This window comes from Rana temporaria, chromosome 8 (assembly GCF_905171775.1).
Source record: "Rana temporaria chromosome 8, aRanTem1.1, whole genome shotgun sequence".
Taxonomy (NCBI): domain Eukaryota; kingdom Metazoa; phylum Chordata; class Amphibia; order Anura; family Ranidae; genus Rana; species Rana temporaria.
Window position 1 is genome coordinate 40,959,624 of NC_053496.1, and position 16,803 is coordinate 40,976,426.

Consider the following 16,803-nt stretch of genomic DNA (forward strand, 5'->3'; position numbering starts at 1 on the left):
TATTTGTACATGGGGGCAGCCATATCTACAGTCTACCAGTCAGGTCTGACTGAAAGCAATGCACTCTCTATGTGGCTGAGATTTGGTTGATTTACTAAAAGCAAATAGGCTGTTCACTTTGTGAAGGAATTTTCACTTAGCTTAATAAATGCAGTAATGATTCACTTTGCAAAGAATACCAAATCACATGCAAGGAAAGAAAAAAATTAAAATTTTAAAATTTTAATTTAATTAAAAATTAAAATGGAAGTCAGCAGAGCTCTTTCACTAAGCCAAGAGAAAAAATCCCTTGCCAAGGGAACAGCCTATTTACCTTTACTAAAGCAATCCTTGTATTAATGCTGTTGTGAAAATATAGCACAGCAAGCATTTAAAAAATAATAAAGCCACATCAAGTCACTTTAAAGTGTATTTCAAGCTTTTTTTTATTATTTGGATAAAAGTAGGGACAGGCCATAGTTCCTGACAGTTTTTTTTTTTTTGTTATCTGTCCCCCACTGGATAGATTCCCCCTCACTTCCTGTCTCCCAGTTTTCATTGGAAGATTCACCTCTTGTTTTGGTAAAAAAAAAAAAAAAAAATTTTTTTTAATTGTGTTGGTGACACAGACAGCAATGAAAACCTTAAAGGGGTTGTAAAGGTTTGTTTTTTATTTTCTAAATAGGTTCCTTTAAGCTAGTGCATTGTTGGTTCACTTACCCTTTCCTTCCATTTCCCTTCTAAATGTTTATTTTTCTTTGTCTGAATTTCTCACTTCCTGTTCCTCCTCAGTAAGCTGTTCTGGCTGACTAACCACCATGGATGATGGGGGCAAGCTTACTGAGGAGAAACAGGAAGTCAGAAATTCAGACCAAGAAAAAAAACATTTAGAAGGGAAATGGAAGGAAAAGGTAAGTGAATCAAAAATGCACTAGCTTAAAGGAACCTATTTAGAAAATAAAAAACAAATCTTTACAACCCCTTTAATAGTGAGTAGTGCTGGATTGCTACTTTCATATTTTCATAGGGTTTGTATTGTATCCAACTGACAGTTCTTTTTAACATAGAAGCTCTGTGGATGGCCCTATAAAAATATAAATGTAGGATAAGGAATACAAAATTTAAGATGACCAAATAAAAGCCAACATGTCTCCAGGTTTGAAAGTCAACCTTCTTCAGAGCTATAAACATATGAAACCATAAATATTATCAACAATGTATCTAAAACAATATTAAAAACACTATTAAAGATTCACAAATAAGGCTTTATACATCATATATATATATATATATATATATATATATATATATATATATATATATATATATACACACACACACACACACACACACACACACACACACACACACACACACACACACACATATATATATATATATATATATATATATATATATATATATATATATATATATATATATATATATATATATATATATATAGATATATATAGATATATATTTTTTCACCATTCCAGGTAAAAAAAAGTCAAGAACTATTTTTTATATAAGGGATAGAACATGAATATATTAATCCTTATTTGGGAATTGTAGATATTTTAATATTGTTTGAGACATGTCACTGATTATATTCATGTTTTAAATGTTTATAGCCCTGAAGAAGCGTAACTTTCATAACCTGAAACGTTTTGGCTTCACCCTGGCCTAAATAAAATATTATAATATTATTTCCATATAAAATATTATTTCCTATATATATATATATATATATATATATATATATATATATATATATATATATATATATATATAACATTTCCTTATAAATATAATTGCCTTATAAAATATGATTCTTTTCCTAAATAAAATATTATTTCCATATAAAATATTATTTCCATATAAAATATTATTTCCTAAATATATATATATATATATATATATATATATATATATATATATATATTTAGGAAATAATATAATATTTAATAATAATTATTTCCTATATATATATATATATATATATATATATATATATATATATATATATAAAATTTCCTTATAAAATATGATTTTCTTCCTAAATAAAATACTATTCTGGACGTTAAATATGGAGCTACGCTTCTATTCCTTACCCTATTGCAGTGATGGCAAACCTTAGCACCCCAGATGTTTTGGAACTACATTACCCATGATGTTCATGCACTCTGCAGTATAGTTGAGCATCATGGGAAATGTAGCTCCAAAACATCTGGGGTGCCAAGGTTTGCCATCACGGTCCTATAGCAATAAAAACCTGATAGAGGCTCTAATCCTATCTTACTTTATCCAGAAAAAAATAAAATCTTACTATACAAACAATTTAAGGTATACATAACAGTGATGGTTTAAAATATGTACTACAGATTTTTTTTTTTTTAAACTAATTATTGTATAGATACAGATCAGTTCACATCTTAAGATTTGTTCATGCAGAAATACAAAAAAAAAGCCGTAGGGTTCAATCTTTTTCAAGTTGGAATCTCCATGTTGAAAAAAAAAAATAAAGCATTTTTCACAATTTCATTTTTTACATCCTCCCGAGGAAGGCATTCAAACGGTTAAAATTTTTAGAATCCTATTTCCTTTTTCAAAAACCCTCTGCTGGAGGGGAAAATCCATCTAGTTCTAATTAAGACACCATGAAATTCTTTCAAATATCTCCCGAAGACCGACCATTTTTTTTTCTATAATTCATAAAGAAAAATCTTGATTTAAAAAAAAAAAAAAAAAAACATTACAAGGACATAATGGTCAAATGAATACCAAGAGTGTCTCTCTGCACAACAGACGAGAGCTGTACCTTCTTAATCCACTATGACATCACACAAATAATAAGCTTTCAATTCTAGGCCAAGCCATGAATTTCCATTGATTTACATAACAAACAGGCAAAAAGATAAATAAATAAGCAAAGTACAATAATAAACAATTACCTCTCTCTCTTCTTTCCAAATACTCTGCGGCATCTAAAAGCGCTTGAATATTTAACATCACGCAATCCATCGCACGATATATTATTTTTTTAATGCAACCCTCAAAAAAATTTTTAAAAAAAATTGTTTTTTGTCTTTAAAACGCGTGAAAGAAACAAAATGTTCAAAGTGGGTGACGTAAAGGGTTGGAAAAAAAATTCTGCCGTCTTGCAGAATTCGAAGGATCTGGGAATAAGGTTTTGATAAATTGTCTTCAAGAAGTTTTGCAAAGCAGACAGGGCCCTAGCCAAGCAGCTAATAAGATCTCAAATGAAAAGAAAAACAAGAAAAAGGGAAGGCGAGAAGGTGACGGCGGGCGTGAAATGGTCTGTGGTTCAGGAAAGAAGGAAGAAGGAATTATAAAAAATAAAAATAAAATGAAAAGAGATAAAGTTGGAAGGAGTTGCAGCAGAGGATTATGTGAAGCTCCAGCCTGCATTGACACACAGACCAGTTTGTTTACTTCTTGCAGCAAAGGCAGAGAGGGCTGCTCCCACACGGGCTCGCTCGCTGCAAGGGCTGCTGGGTGTTGTGGTTTTTTCATCCCTTTAGCTGCCGAGTCCACAGACTTAACCCCATCACGGCCAGAAACTTTTTATTCCTGCTTCTGATATTTCTCAAAGAAAACCTAAAGCAAGGGATCTACAGAACTTGACCTTCGGAAATTGCTACTTGCTTGGCTGTTATGCAGCTTCAGTACTTTTGCAGTCAGTGATTTGAAAGCCTCTTAGTTTATTATTATTATTTTTATTATATGGAATTTATTTAGCGCCACCAGCGCATTTTTATTATATGGGATTTAAATAGCGCCACGAAAGTGTGGGGGTGCCTTTAATTATTTTTTTTTTTTGGTGTTTCAATTTCTCTTTATTAATCTTTTTCAACATTAAGTTACATAAGTTACAATACAAAAATACTAATAGGTAGATTCACGTAGGGGCGCCTAACTTTAGGGCGGCCTAGCCTAGTCTTTTTAGGCTACACCGCCGTAAATTAGTTAGGCTAGTAGCGATTCTCAAACCACTTACCTGCTAATTTTCGGCGGCGTAGCCTAAAACGAGCGGGCGTAAGCGCACCTAATTCAAATGACTTGGAGGGGGGCGTGTTGTATGGAAATGAGGCTTGACCTCACGTTATTTGACGTTTTTTGACACTGTGCATGCGCCGGGCGACTACATTTCCCAGTGCGCATTGCGGGTAAGTAGGCCGTACGGGCCTATTGATTTCGACGCGTACGTAAACGACGTAAATCCCGATTCGCGGACGACTTGCGCAAACGACGTAAAAAATTCGAACCTCGCGGCGGGAACGGCGGCCATACTTAACATTGTTATCCCACCTCATAGGTGGAATAACTTTAGGCGGCCTATCGCTTACGGAAACTACGTTAATAGACTGTGGCGGGCTCGCGTTCGTTCGGGAATCGTCGTAAATGCTCATTTACATAATCTACGCCGGCCGCAATGGAAGCGCCACCTAGCGGTCAGCCAAAACATTGCAATCTAAGATAGGACGACTTATGTTTAAGTGTATCTCTGTTAGAGAATACACTTAAACATAGGTCGGCTTAGGTCGGCTGGAGATAAGGCGGCCTAACTCTTTGTGAATCTACCTATTAAAGCGGAGGTTCACCCTAAAACTTTTTTTTTTTGTTTGCACCATCCCATCCAGCATACTTGCGTCGGCTATAGTATGTTTTTTTTTTTTTTTTTTTGCCGCTGTATTTACCGCTTAATCGTTCAGTTTCGTTTCAGACTCCGGCGGGGAAATAGGCGTTCCTATGAAGAGGGGAACATGATTGACGTCCGGCTATGGCGCGTCACGCGTTCCGAAAATAGCCGAAATAGGACTCGGATATATACGGCGCCTGCGCAGTCAGCTCCTAGTCTGTGCGCAGGCGCCGTATAGCGCCGTGAAGAGCCGAGTCCTACTCCAGCTATATTCGGAACGCGTGACGCGCCATAGCCGGACGTCAATCATGTTCCCCTCTTCATAGGAACGCCTACTCCCCGCGGGAGTCTGAAACGAAACGAAAGGATTAAACGGTAAATACAGCAAAAAAAAAAAAAACATACTATAGCTGACGCAAGTATGCTGTATGGGATGGTACATAGATGTTTTTTAGGGTGGACCTCCGCTTTAAGACACATATATAGTCTCAATATACCCCCTTCATAAAAATAGGCTAATAATATTAATAGTAATTATACTGGGAAGTCTACTTATCCTATGAAAAAATATACCATTAATTGTTATTGTATCCTAAACATCTGTAATTACGCGCGTCCTCGTGCACACCAAATTGCATGCGGTTCAGTGAATTTTTGGGACTTTTGTCCGTGTTTCTTGTACGTAGGGCAGCCCACTGAAAGGAATGGGCTACCCTACATGCGACATGTGTGAATACACAGAAAACGCATGCACGCTCCCACGCACGCAGTAGCGTGAACCAAGACTGTAAGGTTACTGAGCTAAAGATTTTTTGTTTGCCTGGATCACACCTATGCGTTTTCAGTTGTAGTCCTCGTCCACACCAGTGTGACTTGTCATGCGATTTGACAGGTCACCCTGTTGTCAGCAACGGAACTGTTCACTTTGTGGTGCGGCACCGGTTTAAAAAAGAAATTCCTGCACTACTTTTGGCGATTTCAGGTGTGACTGAATGATACATGAAGTCGCACAGATGTCAGCCAGGTTGCACCTGAAGTCGCACTGACATGCTGCTTTGAAATTGTACGATTTCAAGTGAAGTTGCACAATTTCAAAGCCGCATTCAGTGTGAAGCAGGGCTAACAGGTTTCTGATGGGTCACATTCACATCTCTGCGTTTTCCACCAAAGAAAGGGTCAGGGTCTTTTTTTTTTCCTGCAGCGGAAACACATCAAAAATGCAGTGCTTTTTTGATGCATTACTGTTGCGTTTTTTGCTGGTTCCTCTCACGTTAACAGACACCTAAATATACGAAATGCATCAAAAATACATTAAAAACGCATGTGAAAAAAAGGCAAAAGTTTTGCCTTTAGTTATACTTTTAGTGCCGGTTCACACTCCCCCGACTTGGATCCGACTTGTGTCACCCCCAGTCGCCCCAAGTCACATCACATGAGAAATGACAGGTAAGTGAATGAGAGCCATCTTAATGTACACTACTGACGTCGCTCCGACTTCAGAAAAGGTTCTTGTACTACTTCAAGGCGACTTCTAGGCGACTTGTACCCATTGATTTCAATGGAAGTCGCCTCCAAAGTCGCATCACTGTCTAAACTGAAGCAACTTTACAGGAAGAGAAAATAGTTTTCTCAGGCAAACCCCTCCCTCCCACAGGGCTGATTATTGTTTGATTGGCCACTGGCAAAGTCGCCTGTCCTGGAGGCGACTTGAAGTCACATTGTAAGTTGCTCCAAGTCGCGCTGAAGTCCTCTCACAAAGTCGCGCTGGAAGTCGTGTTGCCCCTGTGTGAACCGGCTCTAAGGGATCATGTTTACTAATATATGTACTTATTTATTTATTGCACAATGATAGGCACGGGGGATTAATTGATTTGTTTTATTTGCAGCATTGTGCAAGTTAGTTGACATTTGGATGAAATTGTCTGCGGGCAGCCATAGGCCCGGATTCACATACCTTGGCGCATAGTTATGCCGGCTTAGCGTATCGAATATATGCTACGCCGACGTATCGCAGAGCGGCGAGCACAGTATTCATAAAGCACTTGCTCCCTAATCTACGCTGGGTTCGCGCCGTCCGTGGACGCAACCCAGAATCACGTCAAAACTACTCCCTAAGATACGACGGATCACTGCCTACGACATGAACGTAACCCATGCCCAGCCCTATTCACGTACTACTACGTAAACAACGTAAAATACGACGGCTGTTCCCTGGTCCATACCTTTGCTTGAGTTACGCCTCATAGATGGGGAATAACTATACGCCGGACGTAAGCCTTACGCAAACCGCGTATATTATGCGCCGGGCGCAACTACGTTCGTGAATCGGCGTATCTCACTCATTTGCATATTCGAATCGTAAATCAATGGGAGCGCCCCTTGCGGCCAGCGTAAATATGAGCCCACGATACGACGGCGTAGGAAACTTACGTCGGTCGGATGAAGCCTATTTTTAGGCGTATCTTGCTTTCAGAGTCAGGTGCATAGATACGACGGCGCATATGTGCAATTACGCGGCGTATCTCGAGATACGTCGGCGTAAGTGCTACGTGAATCCGGTCCATACTTTCTGCGATTCTATTGCACAAAAATGGCAGCAAATTCAGATGACTTCATTTCAGTCTATATTGAGGGCACTGATTCCAATGGATGAGCAGAACACATCGTGACCCAAACACCACCCATGTGTACTCCTGGCATTAGTGACAGTTGGAATTGTCAGAATAAGGAAGTTAGATTAGAAATGTGTTTGTCTTTCCTATTTAGACAGCGGCATTTATAATCCAGAAGTCTCTGAAGTCCCACCACATTCACGTTACCGAAAGGGAACTAACAGTATCATAAATTGGCCAACTGTCCCCAATTCTGTACCTGTTTTCCTGGAAATGTGTTTTGTGTCCTGACCTATCTCAGTGACTCCGATTATCCATTTATCCATAGACAGGGCTGAGTTCCCAGTCGTAAAGTTTTACAGAATTGCTCAATAAATGCAAATTATTTCCTCTACAATTAAAATTGTACTTTGAGAAAATAGAAGTAAATTTTTGCTGTGCATAAATATACTACAGCAAATAATATAATAATACAATAATAATATAATAATATAAATACAATATTTGTTATATTATAATAATAACATAATATATAATATAATAAGCTATACAACTTGCTTTTAATAAGAATGAATGGACAATAAGCAAAATTAAGCCGCTTATAATACTTAGCAAACTTTGCAGTTGCGCAAAAAAGCAGAACGTTCATTAGGATTTGGGCAAAGCAACAAGCTTGCTTCCAGCTTTGGTTTCCAGTTACAAAAAAATAAATAAAAAATTTATAGCCCAGTAACAGTGAGAATAAAAAAACATTTAGCAATTTTGCTGCAATTAAAACCTTAAGGCCTGGTTCACACTGGTGCGATTTGACACGTGAAATCGCACGTCAAATCGGCAGCATTTGCACCGTCTAATCGCACCAGTTTCAAAAATAATTTTCTGTACTACTTTTTGCGATTTTGCGATTTACATTGACTCTCCACAGATGTCTCTGTAATCGCGGCCCGGAATCGGGACCGACCAGCGGGAGTGAAATAGTTTGAACTCGCACGGCTTTACTCCCGCAGCCCAGTGTGAACCTGAGCTTAAAGAGGTAGTAAACCCTCATGAGTTTTAATTCCTCTTTATTCCTCTGCAAGTTAAAGCATAATGGGCTTGTATGCATCACATACTAGCCCCTTATGTTGCACTTACCTGCAAACGAAGCCCGCGATGTCCGCAATGTCACTGCTGGTGGCCGCATTCATCGTCACCCCTCTTCCTTCCGGGGCTGTGGACTCCGGCTCTGTGACTGGCTGGAGTCCCGCAACGTCACTCCCGCGCAATGCCGATGGTCACGGCAAGGACCCTATAGAAATGGCATGATTGTGCCCTTTCTTTAGTGTGCATGGGCCGATGACGTTGGTGCAAGCGTATAGGGTAAATATATCCTATACTGTGCAAGTTTAGGAGATATTTAAAGTACCTACATACAGGTTAGCCTTATTATAGGCTTACCTGTAGGTAAAAGTGGTGTGTAGGGGTTTACAACCACTTTAACTCAGTGCTGTCCTCTGCAGTACTTCTCCTCTGCCACTAGATGCCCTCAGTCGTTCAGGTTGAATGACAGCCAGTGTCATTTAGCCTACTTTCTCTGAGCCCAGGCTGTCAAGGATGGTGTCATTAAAGCGGGAGTTCACCCATTTAAAAAAAAAAAAAAAAAATCTCCCCTTAGCTTCCTGCTCGTTCGGTCTAGGGGAATCGGCTATTTATATTAAAATATGTGCAGTACTTACCCGTTTTCGAGCTGCATCTTCTTCCGTCGCTTCCGGGTATGGGTCTTCGGGAGCGGGCGTTCCTTCTTGATTGACATTCTTCCGAGAGGCTTCCGACGGTCGCATCCATCGCGTCACTCGTAGCCGAAAGAAGCCGAACGTCGGTGCGGCTCTATACTGCGCCTGCGCACCGACGTTCGGCTTCTTTCGGAAAATCGTGACGCGATGGATGCGACCGTCGGAAGCCTCTCGGAAACCTGTCAATCAAGAAGGAACGCCCATTCCCGAAGCCCATACCCGGAAGCGACGGAGAGGATGCGTCTCGTAAACGGGTAAGTACTGCACATAGTTTAAAATAAATAGCCGATTCCCCTAGTAATAACGAGCAGGAAGCTAAGGGGGAAAAGTGCCCTCTAAGGGTGAACCCCCGCTTTAAGGCACCTGGGTTCAGAGTATTACCGCACTGAGCTTGATTACGTGAAGACCCGTCAGTGCAGCAGTGATGTTTAGAAGTCTTGTGGAAAAAGTATGTGCAGGCCCAGTGGGCCAGATTCCCAGAAAAGATACGACGGCGTATCTCCTGATACCCCGTCGTATCTCTGTGTTGCGGCCGTCGTATCTATGCGACTGATTCTTAGAATCAGTTACGCATAGATAGCCAGAAGATTCGACAGGTGTAATTGAATTACACTGTCGGATCTTAAGGATGCAATTCTAGGCCGGCCGCTAGGTGGCGAGGCCATTGCGGTTGGCGTAGAATATGCAAATGACTAGTTACGGCGATTCCCGAACGTCCGCGCTGCCCGTCGATCTAACTTTACGTTGTTTCCATCGAGTTACTTCGTGTAAAATTAGGGCTGAGCCCTAGTTGTTCTAAGCCATGTTAAGTATGGCCGTCGTTCCCGCGTCGAAATTTAAAAAACCACGTAGTTTGCGTAAGTCGTCCGTGAATGGCGCTGGACGTCATTTACGTAAACGTCTAAACAAATGACGTCCATGCGACGTCATTTAGCGCAATGCACATTGGGTAATTTACCCGACGGAGCATGCGCAGTACGTTCGGCGCTGGAACGAGCCTAATTTAAATGGTGCCCGCCCCATTTGAATTAGGCGGGCTTGCGCCGATCGGATTTACGTTACACCGCCGCAAGTTTACAGGTAAGATTTTTGAGAATCAGGTACTTACGCTGTAAACCTGCGGCGGTGCAACGTAAATGGGATACGTTACGCTGCCGTGGAGCAACGTAAATGTATCAGAATCTGGCCCAGCATGTGCATGTCCAGGAGAGAGCTGTCAACACAAGCATGTGCTCAATATTAAAACTGAGCTGCACAGCGATTTTAACAAGCGATTGACTGCTGGTCATAGGGTTCCCTAAGCTTGCACATCATGAATGGGGTGGGGGTGCAGATTGGCATTTTTGCCCTGGGTGCTGGATAACCTTGTCCCGGCACTACAAAGCGTTCTTTGATTTGACAAGGTGAAGAGGCTGGGGAATGACATCACTTTTTTTTTTAGTTTAGGACAGCATGGTAAGAGATTAGAACCCCTGTCAAGTTTTTATTGCTATGTCCTCACTGGGGAGATTCACTCTTTACTATTTGTCCTGGTGGCCATTGTCACAGGGACTTAAGGGCATTTGTTGCAGCGCTTTAACATGCATTGCATTAAGGCCGCACATTTATTATGAATGGGCTGCCAGTGCACTACAATGGTTTATAAAATGGGCTCTTTTTCTGAAAAGGCAGCACACCACAACGCACGGTATATATTATGAGGTGCATTGCGCTCTACTGTACAATGTGTCGGGGTGTCATTTACAGTGAAAGCAATGTAGAGCAGGTGCTATGACCTATTTTCCCGTGGCATCACTCCACAATGTGCGTTGTGGCTTGGGCACGTTGCCCACTACTGTATTAGTGTGTTGGGAGTGCCGTTCAAAATAAATGGCACTGCAACACTGTACGCATGCCGGAATGCATTGTTGTAACGTGCAGTAAAATGTGCATTTTACGTTTCATGAGGCCCCCCGTACACACGACCGGTTTTCTCGGCAGAATTCAGCAAGAAACTCGATGGGAGACGTATTCTGCCGAGAAAACCGGTCGTGTGTACACTTTTCGCCGAGAAACCCGTCGGGAAACTCGTCGAGCCAAAAAGAGAGCATGTTCTCTATTTCCTCGTTGGGCAATGGGAACATTTGGCTCGCCGAGTTTTCTGACAGCCGAACAAGGAACTCGACGAGCAAAACGATGTGTTTTGCCCGTCGAGTTTCTCGGCCGTGTGTACGGGGCCTGACTGTAACGCAGAAACATGGCCTGAAAATGCATGTTGACTGGTTGTTATGCTGATCGGCATGCTTGCTTTTGGTCATTGACACTGAAACAAATTTTTTTGTTCTAGATGGGACCCGAAAACATTTTCTTTTCTTTATTTTTTTAGGTGATTATGGAATACACAAGAGGCGTTACACAAAAATTTACATATAAAGTACATTTATTTCGGGGCTAATTGTGGATTTTCTGTCTCCTTTCTCTACAGGAGAAAAAGTCTGTTACAGTATTGCTCATTCATTGTCCCTTTACATTGTCCCAGCCACAGGTCTTTTGTCCTTTCTCCATTGTAAATAAGTGCCGTTGCTTTAAATCAAAAGGTGACGTCATCAGCTTAGAGAACCATCCGGACACACCCACCGAGATGTGTGCCCAGCAACCAATTACATCACACAGCCAGCTTCCCCCTGATTGGTAGGCAGTGGCAATGAGTCCTTCCCCTCCTCCTGCTGGTCAGCCAATAGAAAAACGAAGCCTGTCTCCATGTGCAAAGCATGTGAGTTCCCAGGAAGTGTATCAGGAGATCATGGTGCACCTGATAGGGGATGATGATCAGGTCTCCTAGGTGAAGCTACACAATCCTGCCTGTTGTCATTACAGCAAACAGCAGCTGCAACTCAGTTTACAAAACTTTCCTAAACGTTTCTCAAGTTGTTCTAAACACCAAACAAGGAGACTGCTTCAAAATAAACACAATTGATGGACAAAGTTTACACAACACATACATACAAAACTGACAAAACAAAGAAGTTAAAAAAAACAAACAAACAAAAAAAAAAACTCTCTGATTCCTACTGTATTAAATTGTATTGTAAATGTACTGTCTTCCCTTATGCTGTAAAGCACTGTGTAAACTGTCAGCACTATATAAATCCTGTGTTATTATAATAATAACACAAAAAGCCAAATTTACTATAAAAAAATACAAATGTAACAAAGTATCAATTATTAGCCATCTCATACACATCATTCTCCATCCTTTTCTCTTCTGCACTCTACACTATACTATATAATCTTAATAAAAACAGATTAAGAAAAAAAAAAGTACTGGTTAGGACATGCAGAGAACATCACAAAAGGCGTAAACATAAAGGCAGCAAACATAGGGCCAGGTCCACGTACCCTGGCGCATATTTCCGTTGGGCGTAGCGTATCTCTCCGTAACTTACAGCTTTTTTTTGTATCCTCAACGAATTTGCGCCGTAAGTTACGGTGGCGTAGTGTAACTTTGGTGGCGTAAGGGCGCGCAATTCAAATGGATGTAATGGGGGCGTGTTTTATGCAAATACGTCTCTTGACCCGACGTAAATGACGTTTTTTTTTAACTGCGAATGCTCCGTCCATGGGGTATCCCAGTGCGCATGCTCGAAATTAACCCGCAACAAGCCAATGCATACGACGTGAATGTCATTCTACGCAAAGCCGTATTCGCGAACGACTTACGCAAACAACGTAAAAAATTCAAAATTCGACGCGGGAACGACGGCCATACTTAACATTGAGTACGCCTCATATAGCAGGGGTAACTATGCGCCGAAAAAAGCCTTACGGAAACAATGTAAAAAAATGCGCTGGCCAAACGTACGTTTGTGGATTCGCGTATCTAGCTAATTTGCATACTCAACGCGGAAATCGACGGAAACGCCACCTAGTGGCCAGCGTAAAAATGCACCTTAGATCCGACGTTGTACTAAGACGTACGCCAGTCGGATCTAGCACAGCTTCAAGCGTATCTTGTTTTGTGGATACAAAACGAAGATATGCCGGCGCAAAATAGAAGTTACGCGGCGTATCAATAGATACGCCAGCGTAACTTCTTTGAGGATCTGGCCCATAGTGTTGAAAAAACAACTAAAGTAAAAATATCAAATATGCAGGCAAAAAGCCAACATAAAGCCAAGTATACAATGGCAAAGTAATTAAAAATAAATTAAAAAAAAGCTACAAAAAGGTATAAAGTACTAAATGTTCCCCTTCCTCATTCCTGTACCCTATAATTCCTGTACCATAACCTTTACTATATAATCTTAATAAAAACAGATTAAGCATAAAAAAAAAAAAGTACTTGTCAAGACAGACATAGAACATCACAAAAGGTACAGTAACAAAAAAACAAAGTTGACAAAACAAAGAAGTAAAAAATAAAAGTAGATAATAAGCCAAATAAACTATAAAAAAGTATAAAAGTACTAGTGAAGACAAGCAGACACAAACGCTACAAAGTAGCAAAAAAAGAAGAAAGGGTGTTTCGTCACATATGGCGACCCATCACATTTGGCTACCCGCTGGAGTGCGCTTGCGCCGCCATATGCGTTCCAACACTTTTACAAATGCTAAATTCCCATTGGAAAGCAATTATTAAAATTCCTTTCAGCTAAATTCTCTAGCTAGATTCTTCATCACATTCGGCTACCCATCACATTTGTAAAAGTGTTGGAGCGCATATGTAGTCAAATGCTACAAAGTATCATGTACAAATAAAGACATACTGTACAGAGAACACCACAGAAGGCACACAGTAGAGAAAAGTAAAAATTGACAAAGCAAAGAATAAAAAACAAAACCAACATAAGACAACAAAGACAAATAGTGAAGTAAAAAAAAAGAACAGTTACAAGTATCAAGTACTATTCAAGACATGCAGAGAAAATGACAAAAGGTAGAAAGTAGCAAAAAACACAAAGCAAACAGATGTAAGCAATAAGCCAACACAAAGCCAAATATATTATGACACAACAGTTACTAAGTATCAAGTACTAATCAAGACGTGAAGATTTTGCCCTACCTCCCTTTTTATTGTATGTGCCCTGTACTTTACTGTAAACTGATTAAGCAAAAAAAAAAAGTACTGGTTAAAACATGAAAATAACATAAACAAGTAGGCAATAAGCCAACAGAAAGCTGAATATATTATAACAAAACAGTTACAAAGTATCCAGTACTAGTAAAGACATGCAAAGCACATCACAACAGGTACATACATAGTGTGTGTATATATATATATATATATATATGTAGCATTAACCCCATTAAGCCCATGTCTACTATTATAGTAACAGATCATAAAGGTAATACAATACACAAAGCATGGATAAATATATATATAAACATGTTTTTAATCACAGCTGCAAACAGAACAGGGTAACAAAGAGAGCAAATAGCAATGCTAATTTGCAATAAACTGCCAACTAGTTCTAGATGTAACCACAAGCCTGGGACATAACAGCCCCCAGGTTGCATGCTGCAGTTTTAGCTTCACAGGGTCTCTGCACAAAGCCAAGCCACGTGGCACCGAGGGGAAAATGCCAGTTTGGGAAAGAAGTGGAGTGAATGGTGTTCAGTTCACCAGGAGACAATGGAAAGCTGCTTCTATTGTAAGCCCTCCAGACAGACAAACCTTTTGTGCTATTGTCAGGCATGTGCAGCTGCGCTGGGGTAAAGGGTGGCTTGTCTGTCTCTTGGCACAGGAGGGGTTAAAGTACACCTGCAGAAAGCTCAGTGTGTACACAGTCACAGTGCCCAGATGGAAAGTTGGCCAACTTGGATTAACTCTGCTGTGGCATGAGACTAAAGATGTGTGACAGGTGCTCTTTAACCCCTCCCCTCCCCTTATCTCCTTGTGTCTGTTGTGTCACCACACCCTTGGTGATCAGCTCTAATGCAACTACCTGTATACGTGCAACACAACACAACACACACAATGTGGAACTAACACCCCGGCAGGAAGGCTTATTAACACCTCGTCTGCCAAGGAGTCCTTAGCTGCCCTTGCAGCTGATGCCCTGTGCCCCCCCCCAAGCAATGCCCTGCCTGGTCAGTATGGGTGGATGAATGTATTAAGAGAGCTTAACCCATACAGCCCCTGTACTGTTGGGTTAGTATAAGTTGGCATGATTAGGTGGCATTGTCCTAGTCACATGGACCCAGTCAGGAGGGGGGGGGGGGGGGGGGCCCCCAGCTGACCCTCTACTGATTGCTCTTTGTGTTGTGGTTTGCACGTGTACCACTCACATTGCCTGGCATCACACAATGCATCCTGGTGCCCCCCAAGTCTTTGTTCTCTACACCCCTATTCTGTACACATGTGCAGGGTGGGCATGCTCATACATGTTGGGGGGGGGGGGGCGAGGGGCTCTGTATCTACATACATAGAAGAGATCTGATTACACTTTGGCTACCCCATAGACATTAGACAGAAGTCTCAGTCTCAGAAGTCTCAGTCTTAGAGGTCTCAGTCTCAGAAGTCTCAGAGGTCTCAGTCTCAGAGGTCTCAGTCTCAGAGGTCTCAGTCTAAGGTCCTGTACACACGATCAGTCCATCCGATGAGAACGGTCCCAAGGACCGTTTTCATCAGTTCACCGACGAAGCAGACTGATGGTCTGATGTGCCTACACACCATCAGTTAAAAAACCGATCGAGTCCAACGCGGTGACGTAAAACACGACGACGTGCTGAGAAAAATTAAGTTCAATGCTTCCAAGCATGCGTCAACTTAATTCTGAGCATGCGCGGGTTTTGAACCGATGCTTTTGCATACTAACCATCGGTTTTGACCGATCGGTTAGGCGTCCATCGGTTCAATTTTAAAGCAAGTTCTAAAATTTTCGACTGAAGGATAACGGACCGATGGGGCCCACACACGGTCGGGTTGGACCGATGAAACTGAACTTCAGTCCGTTTTCATCGACCGTGTGTACAGGGCCTCAGAGGTCTCAGTCTCAGAGGTCTCGGTCTCAGAGGTCTCAGTCGCAGAGGTCTCAGTCGCAGAGGTCTCGAAATTAGCAAATTTCATCCAACCTTTGGCTAAAACAATCGCTTGCACAAAAGATTATCGCCCCCCAAAAATCGACGCAGCTGGAATCTGCTGTCCAACTTCTGTAAGATTAGCGATCTTTTTGCACATCTTGCCATGTGATAATCGACTGTATGCGACACGCTTGCACATTTCCTTTTCCTGACAGCTTATTGTGCGCAGAAACATAAAATCGTATGCAAGCGTGGACGAAACATAAGCGGTCTCAAGAAATGTTTCAATAGCAAACAATTGACTCGAATGCTCCCCAACCATAAATGGCCTGTTGTATTAGATTTCAATCTGATTGATTGCAATATGATCAACGGTATTTTCATTCGCATGCAACTAGAACCTCCAACCAGATCCTATGGACTATCATTCGGAGGCTCAAAGCAAACATTTAAGCTGGCCACCCGATAACTCCTATAAATGTTCTTTATTGGCTACACCATGTAAAACAGGATTAAGCTAACGCATTTCAGCTATTACAAACTTCCTCTGGCTGTAATAGCCGAAACGCGTTAGAATTTTTCCTGTTTAACATGATGTATCCAATACAGAACATTCGTAGGAGTTACCTGGTGGCTGGCTTAAATTTTTGCATTGAATTTCTACCAGGGGAGTTGGACACCCCAGCCTGAGGACCGCACTTCAGCCAGCATTTCTATTATTTTCGCTGTTGAGCGTGGGTATTTCTTTGTGTATCATTTAGAGACAGCTAAAATT

At 41.1% G+C, this 16,803-nt stretch overlaps 1 protein-coding gene across 2 annotated transcripts in view; it reads right to left on the minus strand.

Moving 5' to 3' along the window:
• The window catches only part of MXI1 (MAX interactor 1, dimerization protein), a 56,466-nt gene that overhangs the window by 37,177 nt on the left and 2,486 nt on the right, over nt 1-16,803 (minus strand). Inside the window, exon 1 of one of the 2 annotated variants that reach the window (XM_040361644.1) lies at nt 2,934-3,447. The exons of the other annotated variant lie outside the window; for it this stretch is intronic. Within the exon in view, the coding sequence (XP_040217578.1) occupies nt 2,934-3,003 (70 nt within the window). The 5' untranslated portion in view covers nt 3,004-3,447. Of the gene's footprint in view, nt 1-2,933; nt 3,448-16,803 lie in introns of those variants that run through there. 2 annotated transcript variants of the gene reach the window in all.